Raw genomic sequence first — 16,425 nt, 5'->3', positions numbered from 1 at the left:
TGCACAGCATCTGTAGGTGCTTCAGTAGAACATTGTGCTCTAACTGTTTCTCTTTTTTGACGTAATGAATCGCTTGTAAATATGACTGCATAAAATATATGTCTCACCAGACTTTAAGGTTTTGAATCATGAACTTACTTTTCTGAACAAAGAGTCCATAAGAGATGCTGAGAGATATGTGGAACAAAAAAAGTGCATAATGTATTTTTGCTATTGCCAATAGGGCCTCTGCCTCCAACTGTGTGTGTAAATATGGTATGAAGACTTCAAAATTTTGTATATTACATACTGATATTGCTTTTCATAAATTACTATTAGCTAGCTAGTCAATTATACTGGCTGAAACTCAAAATGCCTGGATCTTCTCAAAAACAGAACAGTGTAGAAAAACAAGGGCATATTAACTGACCATGAGACAAGTCAATCAATATAGTACAATGTAACAATGATATACTATTTTCCAGTTACCGAGCTTTTATTACATTTAATGCTGTAAGTTTCAGACTTCTGACTAATAAAACCTTTTATTAATTTTCTAGGTGTCACAGTTAGTTGTATCTGAAATCATTCGACGCTCAAATATGACTGCAAGAATTCAAGCTATTGAGAAGTGGGCTGCTGTAGCTGATATCTCACGGTGTTTACATAACTTCAATGGTGTTCTGCAAGTCTGTGCAGCCTTTACCAACAGTTCTGTATTCAGACTGAAGAAAACTTGGGAGAAAGTCTCAAAAACAGTATGTTGTATGTTAAAAGTCTTGACTTGTTAGAATAATATAAAAAAGTGCAGAAGGGGTATCATATCACTGAATACTGAAAATGAAGCACTAGTTAATGCATTCTACATATGTTGAAAGGAGCCTGGTAACGATGTACAGAATTACAGTCTTAAATATGCTGTTGGTTGCTGCCTGTATGTGAGATTCATTTATAACTATTTCTTTGATCTTGTGCTAGTCACCTCTACCTCCCTCTGACTCCACTCCTCATTTTCCTCTGTTTTCCATCTCCATTCACTCATTTGGTTATTTTGAGCTTACTCCTCCTTCTGTAGTTATCCTACATTACTAATTGCAAAATAGCATCCTCACAATCACTAGAATTATAAATTTCCTTTCTCTTTCCCATAAGCACTGATGCTCAAATTATTATTGGCACTGAAAGCTGGCTAAAGCCAGAAATAAGCTCAGCTGAAATTTTTGCGAAAAACTTAATGTTGTTCCAAAAGGATAGGCTGAACACGGTGGCGGTGGTGTGTTTGTTACTGTTAGAAGTAGTTTGTCTTGTCGATTGAAGTAGATAATTCCTGTGATTTAGTATGGGCAGAAGTCATTGTTGGCAACTGGAATAAAACAGTAATTTGGTCCTTTTACTGACCTTCGAATTCAGATAATACAATTGCTGGAAGGTTCAAAGAAAACTTGAGTTTGATTTCAAACATGTATCTGACTCATGTGATTATAGTTGGTGGTGACTTTAATTTACCCTCAATATGTTGGTGAAAATACATGCTTAGTCCCGGAGGTACACGTAAAACATCATATGGAATTGCACTAAACACATTCTCTGAAAATTATTTTGAGCAGTTAGTTCATGAGCCCTTGCAAACAGTAAACAGTTGTGAAAACACCTTTGATCTCTTAGCAACAAAAATCTTGAGTTAATAATGGCATCAAAATGGATACAGGGATTAGTGAACACAGGATTGTCATAGTGAGATTGAACATTGTAACACTCAAATCCTCCAAAAAGAAACAAAAAGAATACCTATTCAAAAAATCAGAAAAAAATTCACTTTATGCCTTCCTGAGAGACAATCTCCACTCCTTCCACATTAACAGTATAAATGTAGACCAGATGTGGCTTCAATTCAGAGAAATAGTATCAGCAGCAATTAAGAGATTTATACCAAATAAATTAACAAACGACAGAGCTGATCCTTCTTGGTACACAAAACAGGTCAGAGCACTGTTGCAGAAACAGTGAAACAAACATGCCAAATTTAAGCAGATGCAAAATCCCCAAGATTGGTGGTCTTTTACAGAAACTTGAAATTTAGTGCGAACTTCAATGCAAGATGCTTATAATAGTTTCCACAATGTAACTTTGTCTTGAAATCTGGGAGAAAATCCAAAGAGATTCTGGTCGTATGTGAAGTATGTTAGCGGCAAGACACAATCAATGCCTTCTCTGTGTGATAGTAATGGAGATACTATCGAGGACAGTGCTGCCAAAGCAGAGTTACTAAACACAGCCTTCCAAAATGCCTTCACAAAAGAAGACAAAGTAAATATTCCAGAATTCTAAACAAGAACAGCTGTCAATATGAATAATGTAGAAGTAAGTATCCTCGGAGTACTGAAGCAACTTAAATTGCTTAATAAAAGCAAGTTGTCTGGTCCAGACAGTATACAAATTAGGTTCCTTTCAGAGTATGCTGATGCAATAGCTCCATACTTAAGTCATATACAACAGTTTGCTCAATGAAAGATCCATACCCAAAGAGTGGAAATTTGCACAGTTCACATCAATGTTAAAGAAAGGTAGTAGGAGTAATCCACTAAATTATAATCCATTAAATTACAGGCCCATATCATTAACCTCAATATGCAGCGGGATTCTGGAACATTATTTTGTTCGAACATTATCAATTACCTCAAAGAAAACGGTCTTTTGACACACAGTCAACATGGATCTAGAAAACATCATTCTTGTGAAACACACCTAGCTCTTTATCTGCATGAAGTGTTGAGTGCCATTGACAAGGGATTACAGATAGATTTTGTAGTTTTGGATTTCCGGAAGGCTTTTGACAGTATACCACACAAGCAGCTTGTAACGAAGTTGTGTGCTTATGGAATGTCATCTCAGTTATGTGACTGGATTTGTGATTTCCTGTCAGAGAGGTCACAGTTCATAGTAATTGATGGAAAGTCATAGAGTAAAAAACTAGTGATTTCTGCCATTCCCCAAGGTAGTGTTATAGGCCCTTTGCTGTTCCTTGTCTATATAAACGACTTGGGAGACAATCTGAGAAGCTGTCTTAAGTTGTTTTTTGATGATGCTGTCATTTATCAACTAATAAAGTCATCAGAAGATCAAAACAAATTGCAAAACAATTTAGAAAAGATACATGTATGGTGCGGAAATTGGCAGTTGAACCTAAATAACAAAAAGTCTGAGATCATCTGCATGACTGCTAAAAGGAATCTGTTAAACTTCAGTTACGTGATATATCAGTCAAACCTAAAGGCCGTAAATTCAACTAAACATCTAGGAATTACAATTACGAATAACTTAAATTGGAAGAAACACATAGAAAATATTGTGGGGAAGGCTAACCAAAGACTGCGTTTTATTGGCAGGACACTTAGAAAATGTATCAGATCTACTAAGGAGACTGCCTACACTGTGCTTGTCTATCCTCTTTTAGAATACTGAGTACATAGAAAAAGTTCAAAGAAGGTCAGCACGTTTTGTACTGCCGCAAAATATGGGAGAGGGTGTTACTGAAATGATACAGGATTTGGAGTGGACGTCATTAAAACAAAGATGTTTTTCATTGTGCCAGAATCTTCTCACGAAATTTCAATCACCTACTTTCTCCTCCAAAAGTGAAAGTATTTTGTTGACACTGGCCGTCATAGGGTAAATGATCAGAATGATAAAATAAGGGAAATCAAAGCTTGAACGGAAAGACATAAATGTTTGTTCTTTCCGCACGCTATACAATAACAGAGAATTGTGGTTCGATGAACCATTTGCCAGGCACTTAAATGTGATTTGCAGAGTATCCATGTAGATGTAGTTGTAGTAAGTTTGGTGAATGGTTTTCTGCTTTATTACATTTTCTCCTCTTGCCTGTTACACTGTTGTCTCTTTAATTTTTTCATTTTTCCTCTGTACTAACATTATCTGAGTCTTCTATTTTACTGAGACTTTATGAGTGACTGATAATTGGATGATGGTATCATCTTTGTTACAAACACATCCTAACTTTATGAAATAATTAGAGGTATATTCACTATTTATTAGAGTCTACAACTCTTTCAACTTTCTTTCTGTGTATGATATTTTCTTTCTTGTATCATTTTGAGCGCCATGTCATTGTCCTTATCACAAATTTCTTTCAGTACTGTTATCTATCCAGTAATAGGTATGTACTCAAGACTTTGACTTGAATTTTTGATATTAATATCAATTAGATCACACCTTCCTATCTGGATATAACTAATGTGTCTTGTTTAAGTTCACTATTCTCACTTGTTCTCTCTACCTTGTAAAAATTTGTGGTTGAGGGTGTCAACTTGGGATAAGCCATTGTATCAAATGATCTGAGGAGCACTTAAAAAGTCATTCTATAACAATCTAATCAAAACTTTGTGTATAGTAAGCAGCATTAAATTATCTACAATTAGAAATTGTAAAGAAAGATTTTTTTTCTGTTTAATTACCTCCAGAATTATCCAGGACATTTCACAATGCCAAAACATATTATGCTTTGGATTTCAGCAATTGCATTCTTTTAACACCCCTGTGGAGTTTCCTCCACAGTCATGCTGTTAAAGAAACATTTTTGCACAATAAACAGTGTTACCATGCTGAATGTCTTAAAACAAATCAGAAACACTGAATAAAACATAGCTAATTTATATACGTAATTAATGTGATATCTGTCAACATAACATCTTTCATAGTGTCTGTGTTTCTATAATTGGTGAAAGTTTCTTACCTGCTCCCTATTCTTATTGGTGTAATGTTCTTGAGCTATTTTGTTCATTGTTATTGTTTGTTAATTTTGCATGTTTTTAGTACTAAAACTATAATTATCAAGATGGTTACCATCCGTTTTTACTGACAGTCCTGGTTTTAATTATTGTTCCAAAAAATTATTAATGGTGTTCATTTGTACTTGCAGAGCTGTTGATGTTAGCATGTAAGATTGTATTTGAAGATAAATTTCTTAATCATTATAACTGTGTAGTAGAAAATAAAAATAGCTTACCTCACCATTTTGCAAGGGAGGTGAACAGTAAAAGTCTAGAGCTTTGTTTATGCACCACATCTTTATTGACTGACATAATCATGAGTACTTTTAACAGTGTAAAATTTATCATGCTTCTAAAACCGATTGTAATTTACTTTTCACTCATAGGATCACATCTTTTTCTTCTTCTTCTTCTTCTTCTTCTTCTTCTGTAGTCAACTTAAACTTATTGTGAACTGCATATCTCATGATCTCACTGTTGTTTTTTCCAAAGCTATTTCTGCGTGAGTGTTACTTGTGGTTCCAGAAATCCATGTACCTTGTTTCTGAGTGTGTTTCTGTTGTAATGGTACAAACAAATTTGACTTGCACTTAAGTGAAAATGACAAGTTTTCTGTTTGATTTGGAACTTCATTGGTAATCAACTCATCTTTTCAGCAAGTATAGCAATGACCTTTCATTTGATTCCTTTTGTTTCATTATTTGAGGCTTGCATGCTTTTATTCATCATTTGAAGATGAGTAAAGCTTCCTCTCTTATAGTAATTCAGTAAGAGGATTAGTGAGTTGGCTTCTTTCAAATTAGTGTTCTAGAATGAAAAGTGTCAAAGTTTGTTTTTCTTCTTTCTTCTTTGTTATAATGCTGAAATTTACAAAATCTTTACTTCTGTACGTGACATACTGATAAACATTAAAAAATAGACTCTGGCCTGGTGACATCAACTGAAAGGCAACAATACTTTTTTCCAAGTGCAGTTGCACAAAGTGTCACTGGGACACTGTCATTTGTGGAATATGTGCTTTGTGGTGCTTCACAATTTCCACTGTTTTGACTGGGATAAACTGATGCTAGACTGTTCACCTTTGGTACACTAAAGTAGGAGGTGTCATCAAACAGTCCAAGTGAAAAATCCAAGTATTTTGTGCATTTATTTACATACATATACCGATTTCTGATATTTCCTTTATGTATTAATGAGAGCACATGGTGTCAGTGATATTCACGTGGAAAATCTAATTCCTAACATTATATCTAAAATGTAAACATGTTTTTCATGTTAATTATCTCATAACTCACGCATATGTCATAATATATTGCTTAATTCAAATGATGTGTACCGGTACTGCGAGAATAGCATTTCATGCTACATCATCAGTTGTGATCTATATTTGTGCTTTATACAACTTTTGCAATAGATTCCTCATTCACACAATTGTTTTGCCTCATTTCAATGTATATCTACATGAGTAAAGGCATATTTTTGAGAATTTTCAGAAATTCACGAGTGGTCTTTATAACATAATTCATAGTAAATCAACATTTACAAATTACATTTGTACATTCTAGTGTGGCGTTTCTGATGATACGAATTTATGATAGATTTGAGAGTACCTTCACGGCTGAAATGTACAGTGGTAGAAATGAAATTAAGGAGACCTCTCACTTCAACCAGTGACAACAATGCTGTAAAATGATATCATTCAGTCAATTTGTAGTGACTGTGTTCCCTGTTGTTTTCAAAATAATGGATTTCTTTTTTATAGGCCAAACTTTTCGTGGTCTCAGCAAAGTTAATGAAAATTATTCATTGATTAATTTGACAACTTTCTGGACTGAGTGAGTAACTATAAGTGTTTCCATATACTGTTCTCATTTCTAATAAAGATTCCCTTAACAGAGTTGTTGGTTTTAAAGAGAGATATTTCATTAAAGAATAGATATACTAAGAAGTATTAGTTAGTATATCGAGTTCTCTGAACAGGCTTCAGATAGACCTACTTCAATTCACTCCGCAAATAGTTCATTTGACACACTGTTGGTTTTGGAAAATTTAATCTTAGTTTGATGAAGTACCCCAGTGATACCTTACGGCATTAGGGCAGGATAATATGCCAGTATTTCAGTCTCATGCCAGCAATGTCTAACAACATTTGCATTGTAAGCAACTGGTAAAATGAAATGATGGACAATCCTGAGTGGAATGTTACAGTGAAATAGGGGAGATGGCAACTCAATAGAGAAGGCATTGAATAATAGACAGGCTAGTTCAACAGTGGATTACACTGTTGGACACAGTCCTTCCTGAGATATGGGGGGGGATGTGGACCACACACACACATTCATACCTGGGCAGCTCACACACATGGTCACTGCATCGGGCACTCATACTTAAATGCAGTGAGCTTTGATTTCATCTGGGGTGGATAGTGGTGATGTAGAAGAGGTGTGAGATGAGAAGGGGAGGTGGATTGTGGCAAAATGAGATGGAGTGCTAGTTGATCCTGTAGTACTTGGAGGTGGTGGGCTTCTAGGTTGCAGCATTGGGACGTGGAAACAGAGAAGGGAAAATGACTGTGCAGGTGCACTGGGAGAGGCGGGAGGGGGGGATAATAAGTATGTGTGATGTTGGAGTGAGAGCAGGCAGGTGGGGACAGTGACTAGCGAAGGTTGAGGTCAGGGGGTTACAGGAATAATAGATGTGTTATAGGGAGAATTTCTGCCTGAGTAATTCAGTAAGGTAGGTGTTAGTGGGAAGAATCCAGGTTGCACAGATTGTGAAGCAGTCATTGAAGTGAAGCACACAGTGTTGTGTGGGATACTCAGCAACTGGAAAACTGAGCTTAATTTTCAGTTACGTGATGGATAGTCCAACTGTCCCTTGGCCACGGTTTGGGGTGATCATTCATGTGGACAGACAGCTTGTTAGTAATCATGCCCATCTAGAATGTCACACGATGTTTCCATGTAAGTCAGTCGACCACGTAGCTGCTTCTACAGGTGTCCTTGCCTCTTTGGGGAAGGAGATGCCTGTGACAGGACCGGACTGGGTGGTACTGGGAGGATGCATAGAACAGATCATGGGGGAGGAATAGGGATGGACAAGGATATTGTATAATTTGGTTGGTTAGCAGAATACCACTGTGGGAGGATTGAGGAGGATATTTCTCATTTCAGGGTACAACAAAAGGTAGTCAAAGCCCTAGTGGATAATGTGATTCAGTTGTTCCATTTTTGGGTGGTACTGAGTTATGAGAAGGCTCTCCTTTGTGCCCAGTTCAAATGTGTGTTTGGAACGGTAGGTGACTGAGGAGACAAGGTGTGAGAGGACTGTTTGTAGACAAGGTATGTGGGGGAGGGGGGGGCATAATTTTTGATCTGAAGAGGCCTCAGCGAGACCCTTGGCAGCTGGTAATGTTGCTGTTCAAAGCCTATTAATATACAAAAGCAAAAACAAGGATGCTACAATGAACACAATCAGAATCACTTACAGAGTGTCTCCGTTGTTATTTGGCATCACCTTTGAGGCGCTTATTATCATGGTTAGCATTGCTTTTGTTCATATTGTGATCTGCATCTGATACCTGGTTTCCAGTTTTTATTCCAGACTGAAGCTGTGTGTTCACTTCTCTTTACTTGTAATGATACACAACAGGAGGGCCTAATCCTGATTAGAGAAGTATTGTACATTCTTGCTTAGATAGGTATTCTCATATGCCTTTATCTTTTAATCAGGCCTAGAATTCACTGACACATAACCAAAATCAATGGTGTTTCACAAATTAACTGGTGAAAGATGAAACTGCATCTCAAGGTGATATAAGGCCAAACATACACATTTTTGTACCATTGCAAAAGTAGAATTAATGAGAAGTAATGCTACTATTCATCTTTAATGGTAATTCTCCAAAATGTAGAACAAATGATATGGCATAAATGAAACACAAAAACACCTTTACAGTCTCATGATGTATATTACATAACTTCTGGTGCCTGGTTTCCTTACCCAAAATAAATTTTTTCAAGGACATCATCTTTCCACCACTGACTGTAATATTTTATTTTTTCAATACATTGTTGCAATTTCAGCACTTGGCAGTAGCCATAGTTCCAAAATTGCAGTTGTGTACTGAAAAATAAAACATTAAAGTCAACAGCAAAGAGACGATGCCCTTCAAAAAATCTGTAATGGTCAAAAGGAAAATTCCCTTGAGAAAATTATGAAACTGCAAGACAGAATAGCTGACCAGTACTTAGATTCAGCAGGTGGAAGTTTAGCACTGCTGATAAAAGTACACGAAACTATCTTAGCTTTTGGTAATATTGGGCCTAGTTTCTTCCGTGGGGAGGATAGGTCTAGGTTGGGAAAGATAAAAAAGAAGCTTTTGGTAATATTGGGCCTAGTTTCTTCCATGGGGAGGATAGGTCTAGGTTGGGAAAGATAAAAAAGAAAGGGCATATCAGTAACACAGGAATTATTGGGGGTTATCCCCTCATCTTGGGCTCTGAATGATCGACCCTTTCTCCAACCCACCCCTCTATCTATTGGCAGTACTAAAAATGTCACCTTTTGATGATAATCACTGGTCAACCATTCTTCCTCATAATTTCTTTTTTATCTTTGCTCTGGTGATTATTTCTTTTGATGGAGATAACTGCTCTTTAGGCATCTGCTTCTGTTTTGTCAATATGGTTACTTCTGCAATACTCAAGTGTCATATTTTTCATCGTTTGGTGAGCTCCTTACTTCTTTGGTGATCTTTCTTTAGTATTGAGTGATCATTTTTTCATGTTTAGCACTCTTTTGTACTTGTTTAGTGAGTGTCTTCCTCTGTTCAGCAGTCTTTTTTATGTAGTTGGTGATCTTTTCTCTGATTTTGAACAAATCACTAGTGTAAAACTTTGAACATAGCTTCTAAGGTTCAGTGACCATATCAGAATTATATTGTAACAAATAAGCCCTCGGTCACAAGTATTAAGTCAAAATTGACCTGGTTTTGACGCTACTATGAGCCTCGTCTTCAGAATTAGACTAACTGTACTAAAACATTAGGTATATAGTACATTAATAAAATTGAAGTTTGTACTGACTCAAAAAGATGCAGTACTTACAAGTCACATATTAAAAAAGATCTCAGCCGGAAAGGCGACGTCATGAACACATGTGCGATGGCGAGCCTCTAAGGGCTGCTCGTACTGTGGACAAGGGTTGCAACAAGACTGAGGTACCCACTTTAGAAAGTGTGGGCAAGTAAACATGGTGTTGCTATGAGCGCCATCTAGTATATTAAAAAAGATCTCAGCCGGAAAGATGACGTCATGAACACTTGTGCGATGGCGAGCCGCTAAGGGCTGCTCGTACTGTGGACAAGGGTTGCAACACCATGTTTACTTGCCCACACTTTCTAAAGTGGGCACCTCAGTCTTGTTGCAACCCTTGTCCACAGTACGAGCAGCCCTTAGAGGCTCGCCATCGCACATGTGTTCATGACATCGCCTTTCCGGCTGAGATCTTTTTTAATATGTGACTTGTAAGTACTGCATCTTTTTGAGTCAGTACAAACTTCAGTTTTATTAATGTACTATATACCTAATGTTTTAGTACAGTTAGTCTAATTCTGAAGACGACACTCATAGTAGCGTTGAAACCAGGTCAATTTTGACTTAATATTTGTGACCGAGGGCTTATTTGCTACAATATAAATCACTATATATAAAAACAAAGATGAGGTGACTTACCGAACGAAAGCGCTGGCAGGTCGATAGACACACAAACAAACCCAAACATACACACAAAATTCAAGCTTTCGCAACAAACTGTTGCCTCATCAGGAAAGAGGGAAGGAGAGGGGAAGACGAAAGGAAGTGGGTTTTAAGGGAGAGGGTAAGGAGTCATTCCAATCCCGGGAGCGGAAAAACTTACCTTAGGGGGAAAAAAGGACAGGTATACACTCGCACACACGCACATATCCATCCACACATACAGACACAAGCAGACATATGAATTTTGTGTGTATGTTTGGGTTTGTTTGTGTGTCTATCGACCTGCCAGCGCTTTCGTTCGGTAAGTCACCTCATCTTTGTTTTTATATATAATTTTTCCCACGTGGAATGTTTCCTTCTATTATATTGATAATATAAATCACTAGTGTAACAATGTGGCTGAAACCTGTTTGTCTAGCTATTAAGCATTACTGTGTAGTTTTATTTCGTACTGCACAATGGAAATTTCAGGTTGGAATATCAACAATATTAGGAACAGGATAGTTTTCTACTCACCATAAAGATGATGCATTGAGCTGCAGGCAGCCACAATGAAAAGAGTGTTACATAAACTACCAGTGATGGCGGTCATGTGTGTGTGAGATGTGCTTGCTTTTGTGAATGCGTGTGTGTGTGTGTGTGTGTGTGTGTGTGTGTGTGTGTGTGCGTTTTCTTTGCTGAGGTAGGCTTTGGCCAAAAGCTTTAATGCATAAAAGTCTTTTTATTGTATCTGCCTGCAACTCAGTGGATCATCTTTATTTCATTTTACTATGCTCATGTGGAGTAAGGACTTTACATTATAAATTACGGCTACCCAGAGAGCTTTAACCACTCTGAAAAGTGAAGTAGGAGGTATAGTTTCCTCATGTATTAAGAAGAAATGTAAATATAAACCATTCATACTCTTAAAGTTCAAAATGGCCAAGGTACTGAAGCATGCTGTGTGAACAGAAATTCATAGGAACTGCACAGTAAAAGTCACAATGTACTGTGCTCCAGCTGGTGATTTTGAGTGGGCCATGAAGCAGTTAGATGCACTGTTAAAGTTTTCAAATTTGAAACAAAGTGATGTGATATTTAGCTGAGAATTTAATTTAGTTGTTCATGGCACATGTACATACTAAACTCTTTTGCTATTTCATCTTATTTAGCTCTCTCTCATAACAAGATTTATGGGAACCTGCATTGCTGCTATTAATATTTCTATAGACACTTTAAGACTGCAAAGCTTTGGTGATTGGATGATTTCTGGGAAAACTGGGAGGAAATACCCATAATATTTCTGATCATGTTATAGTATTAAGGGAAAATCAACTTACTGGCTGGGCTGTAGAATGAGAAACTCAAGTAGTTAAGGTAGCTGGTACAATCAGGGATTCATATGATATTGTTCTAAATGAATACCTATTACAGTTAGAAAGAGAACCAAATTGTGAGGATAATATCATTGATCTCCTCTCTATACAAATGGACCCAAACATTGATTCACTTAATGTAGAGCAGGAATTCAGTGGTCATAAGGCCATTACAGCATCACTGATTACAGGTGACAATAATACTATTACGAAAAGTAGAAAGATATTCCTCCATAGTAAAAGGAGTGTTGGGGGGAGAAAAACTGAAAATCATATTCAGTCACATTCAACCAGTAAGCTCTTAGATTAAGAATGCTTTTTGAAAGTGTCTAGTATACATGGACAAAGTTAAAGAGTGTAATACAATATGCCTTTAATTGGTATGTGCTAAACAAAGTTGTGATGAAAAGGAAATACCCATTGTGGTTCAACATCCAAGATAGTTGCTCAGAAAGCAGTTAGAATCACATCACAGATTTAAATGTAGCCAAAGTGTTGTTGACAAACAAAATCTGAATGTATCCACAATTAGTCCAAAGAGAACCATGCAGAGAGTGTTCAGCAAATTCAAAAATAAAATTGGACATACCAATTTCACAAAAATCACAATAATTTTTGATCGTACCTTATATCAATAAATACATTAAGGTGATTTATCTGGTCACTCAAGGACCATACCGGCATCGAAAGGCAGGAGATAGAAAGCAAAATGCTATATTTCATTTTCAGAAATTTTTACACTGACAAAAATTGTTTCATGACCTTAGGAGGAACTGTGCTATGAATATCAAAATGAAATAACAATTTAACGGAATATAGGATAGAAAACCAACTAAACTCTTTCAACAGACAGACAGATTGAATCTTTCTGCTTCTGTGTAAAGTATGAGAAACAAATTATTTCTCTTACAGCAGCACAGTATCACAGCTTGCTGGAGGAATGAAGCATTCGAACTGATTGGAACGAGATTCTAAAGTTCCCAATTAGTATGCACCAGTTTTTTATGTGCACATTTTGATAGTCCATATTGGTGGGATTTTGAGGTACAGTGAAACAGTGCACATTTTTCTAGTAAGGAAACACAAGCAAGCTTAAGGTCAGTCGCAAAAACCGTAGAAAAGATTTATCGTCAGAACATTCTTTAAAGGGTCAGTTAAATGTGATTAAGTAATCTTTCAACAGCCTCACTGTGAGAGCCAGGAAATACATAAAACCACTGAACAATGACAGAAATAAGCATCTTGTGAATCCACGTGTAACAGGACAAAAGAATGATACAGGAGGTGCAACATAAATGATACACAGAATAAATGACGTGAGTTGTGCAAACTGAAAGAACATAGAGGGATCAGCACTGCTCCGCACATGTCTAGGTGTGGGTTGCTTGTAGACAACACAGCGTAGATTGTGCCATGTGGCTGGCCCACACTGATTCATTTGGCAGTCAATTTAAGTACACACACGTGGCGACACTGCATTATGCACACTAACATGTACTAGTAGCAGGATACGATGTGCCTTTCCCTCACCAAAAGACAGCACCTGGGTGATGGAGGAAATGCTGGCAGCCCAACAAGAGACACGTCCGTCAGATCTGGAGCAGCAGCAGCAGATGTGTGTAGCAGGAATGGGACAATGTGCCGGGCGTACACCAGAGTGTATGGCTGAAACACGTGGAAGTGAGGGCTTGCACGGTGCCCGATGACAGCACCAGGGAGAAGGTGCTGTCACCATCTCTGCATTGCCGTCAGCAAGCTGATCCCAGTGCGGGGGAGACGGTGCCGGACTGACTGGTGACAGTAGGTGAGACAGTGATGGCGGGGTGGCAACAGATCTGAGGCTGGAGACAGATTCGCACATGGCACTGGGAAGCTGTAACTCCAGTGCACTGCCCGTGGAGGAGGCAGCCAGCAGAATGGGGACACCTCCACAGGAGGCAACGATGGACTCGAGGCAGAGGGCAGTGGGGCACGCTCCGGCAACAGTGACTGCATGTGTGAACTGGTTTCTTCTGGCAGAGAGCAGGATTGAAACTGATCAAACTGTTGTGAGACCTGCCCGTCGGCCTTATGGAGTCACAAAAACAGTGTCTCCAGTGATGGATGATAGTGCCGGTATCCACTCGGGCATGTGATTGATCCCCTGCATTCTCACCAGCAATCCTGGCTCACAGTGGCCAGATGAGCCCAAGTGTGGCAGGTGCAGCACAGGCCACAGAGGATGGAGAATTGTGCGTGGCTACCAGCCCTGAAGTTACTTGTCCGGGCTCTGCTCCCCAATAGGTGTGCAGTGATGGGTGCTCAGAAAATGGAGAATCCTGTTGTCCACTGAAGAATCCACAGCAGACTTTTTCATTTGGGACTTGAACATAGGCACTAGGGTGGAATGGCGTGATGGAAACAAAACAATTGAAATGTGTGGGATATGAATTAGGGCTACTTATCAGAAACTAAGCTACAAGGCAACCCCTCAACAGGGAAAAAACCCTCAAAAGTGTACAAAATGTGACCTCAGCTGATGTCGATGCATGCCGGAGAATGTAATGAAACTGGGAAAGTACATCCAAAACCAAGAGCTGAGAAGAATTAGAGAAGGGACCCACAAAGTCTACATGAAAGCGCTCCTGTGGTTGCTGTGGAGCAGGCCAAGGGGGACAGAGACACCCTGGGAGCATTAACTACACAAAACCTCAGTTTTTTCAACCTTCTGTTGTTTATTTGGCATTTGAGGTTCTGTGGATGGATTTCAACCTCTGCCAGATCGTGTCTCTGCTGTTATGTCTATACCTCACACCTCATCCTCAGAGGAGCTTGAGACATTCCTAACCTGATAGCATACTACCATAAAATCCTGCTGGGGTTGGCCCCATCAGCCCACCCATTGCTGGCCTTCTTATGTAAGAATTTACCTTTTTGCTAGAGTCTGGACTGCATACGTACTTTTCAAATGTTGAAATCCAAACTATCCTTGTTTTCCTGTGTTCTCTTCGGACTAGCATGTAGTTTCGGTGCCTCATACCTCACAGTATAGCCTCAGCATGGTCCTGTCACACTGATATGCTGATGGCTCTGAAGCACCTGTTGCTTTTGCCTCTTAAATCTCTTACTTCACAGGCAGCATTACTCTCACATGGAAAAAGAGGTTCCTTCCATAGTCTATGCACTCCAGAAATTGCACGTTTTTTGTATGGCTCCAAGTGTCATCTTATTACTGACCATAAACCCTTGGTTTCCTTGTTTAGCCCTCACAGCTACTTGCCTCACAAGGTAGCACACACTAACATTTTGACGACATGGGAAACAGTGCGAAACTGGATTGCTTTCAAAATTCACACCTCCGTCTCATCAGTTGACTTACTTGATGCGTCTAGCTGATCCTTTTCTCTGGATAATCAGCTAGCTTGATCTTCCAAAACTTCTCTGAAGACTCTTGCTGGTTATAGGAATTTAAAAGACTCTATTTTTGAAATAATTGTTTACTCACCAAATGCTTTCAGTTCAATCATAATATATTTTCAACTATTGCAAAAAACAACTTTGCCATTTCTCTATGAACATTTAAACTTGTGCAAGTCAACTCAGTCATCAAACATTAGAATTCATTAAACACAGTTTAGTGTCCGAATAATTTTTGAACATGACATACGTCTTGCTTCGTTCAGAGGTAAGACATGAAGTAAGTAAAAGTCTATGGTCAATCGTTTGTTTGTCTTTTTTTACAATAATCACAGTACCAGAAACCATGGAATATTACACATACAATCCTTGTCCTTTTAATAAAGCTTCCAAGGTGCAACCGGGAAACACTTGTCACTGCCACTTGTCTGACGCAGCTCCTGTCTTCCCACGATAAACATCAATCCTGCACACACAGACATGTATTGCACAGTAAATAGGCTGTCTCTCACAATTATCTTTAAAATATCGTGTGTTCAAGGCAGCAGAAGGTTGAGTGGTTCCAGAATTTACAAGTAAATTTGAAGCACTACATATCTCCCCCTCCCCCCCCCCCCCTTCCGATCGAACTTAAAGTATCTTATACATAACCATTCTGTAGATTAATATCATACCTAGTGACAGTACCCATTTCAAAACTAATCATTTACTATATAAATTTATATACACAATTTCTTTTTTTTTTCATAAATCCTTGTACTCTTTAGAGCAGGCTTCCAATTGTTGTCTTTCACTCATTCTTTACTCTACTTTGCTTTTAAAACATAAGCCTCTATTTATGATTTCATTCCGCATTACTCTTACTTATAAATGGTGACAACTTTCTCTTCATCTCCAATCATAAATTCCAGATGTCATGGACACTTAAATATTTCATCCTTTGTTCTAATTTTTTGTACTATTTTTTCCTCTGTACTGGCTAGTATCGTTATTAACCGCCGTCTGCAATCTGGAGGGCCTCAGGGAAAAATGAATGTGTTCTTTTTGACATTCATAAAACCTAATAATGCTAGTGATATATAGAATCCAAACTTACCAGAATAATTCCTACAAAATGTGTGACTTCTGTCACAATACTGTCCTTTT

General features: G+C 38.1%; 1 protein-coding gene across 1 annotated transcript in view; it reads left to right on the top strand.

Moving 5' to 3' along the window:
• The window catches only part of LOC124805408 (ras-specific guanine nucleotide-releasing factor 1-like), an 871,442-nt gene that overhangs the window by 743,948 nt on the left and 111,069 nt on the right, over positions 1-16,425 (top strand). The window contains 1 exon segment of the mRNA XM_047265969.1: positions 540-737. Coding sequence (XP_047121925.1) covers positions 540-737 — 198 coding nt within the window.

Source organism: Schistocerca piceifrons, chromosome 7 (assembly GCF_021461385.2).
Source record: "Schistocerca piceifrons isolate TAMUIC-IGC-003096 chromosome 7, iqSchPice1.1, whole genome shotgun sequence".
Lineage (NCBI taxonomy): Eukaryota > Metazoa > Arthropoda > Insecta > Orthoptera > Acrididae > Schistocerca > Schistocerca piceifrons.
This window is presented reverse-complemented; position numbering and strand designations above follow the sequence as displayed.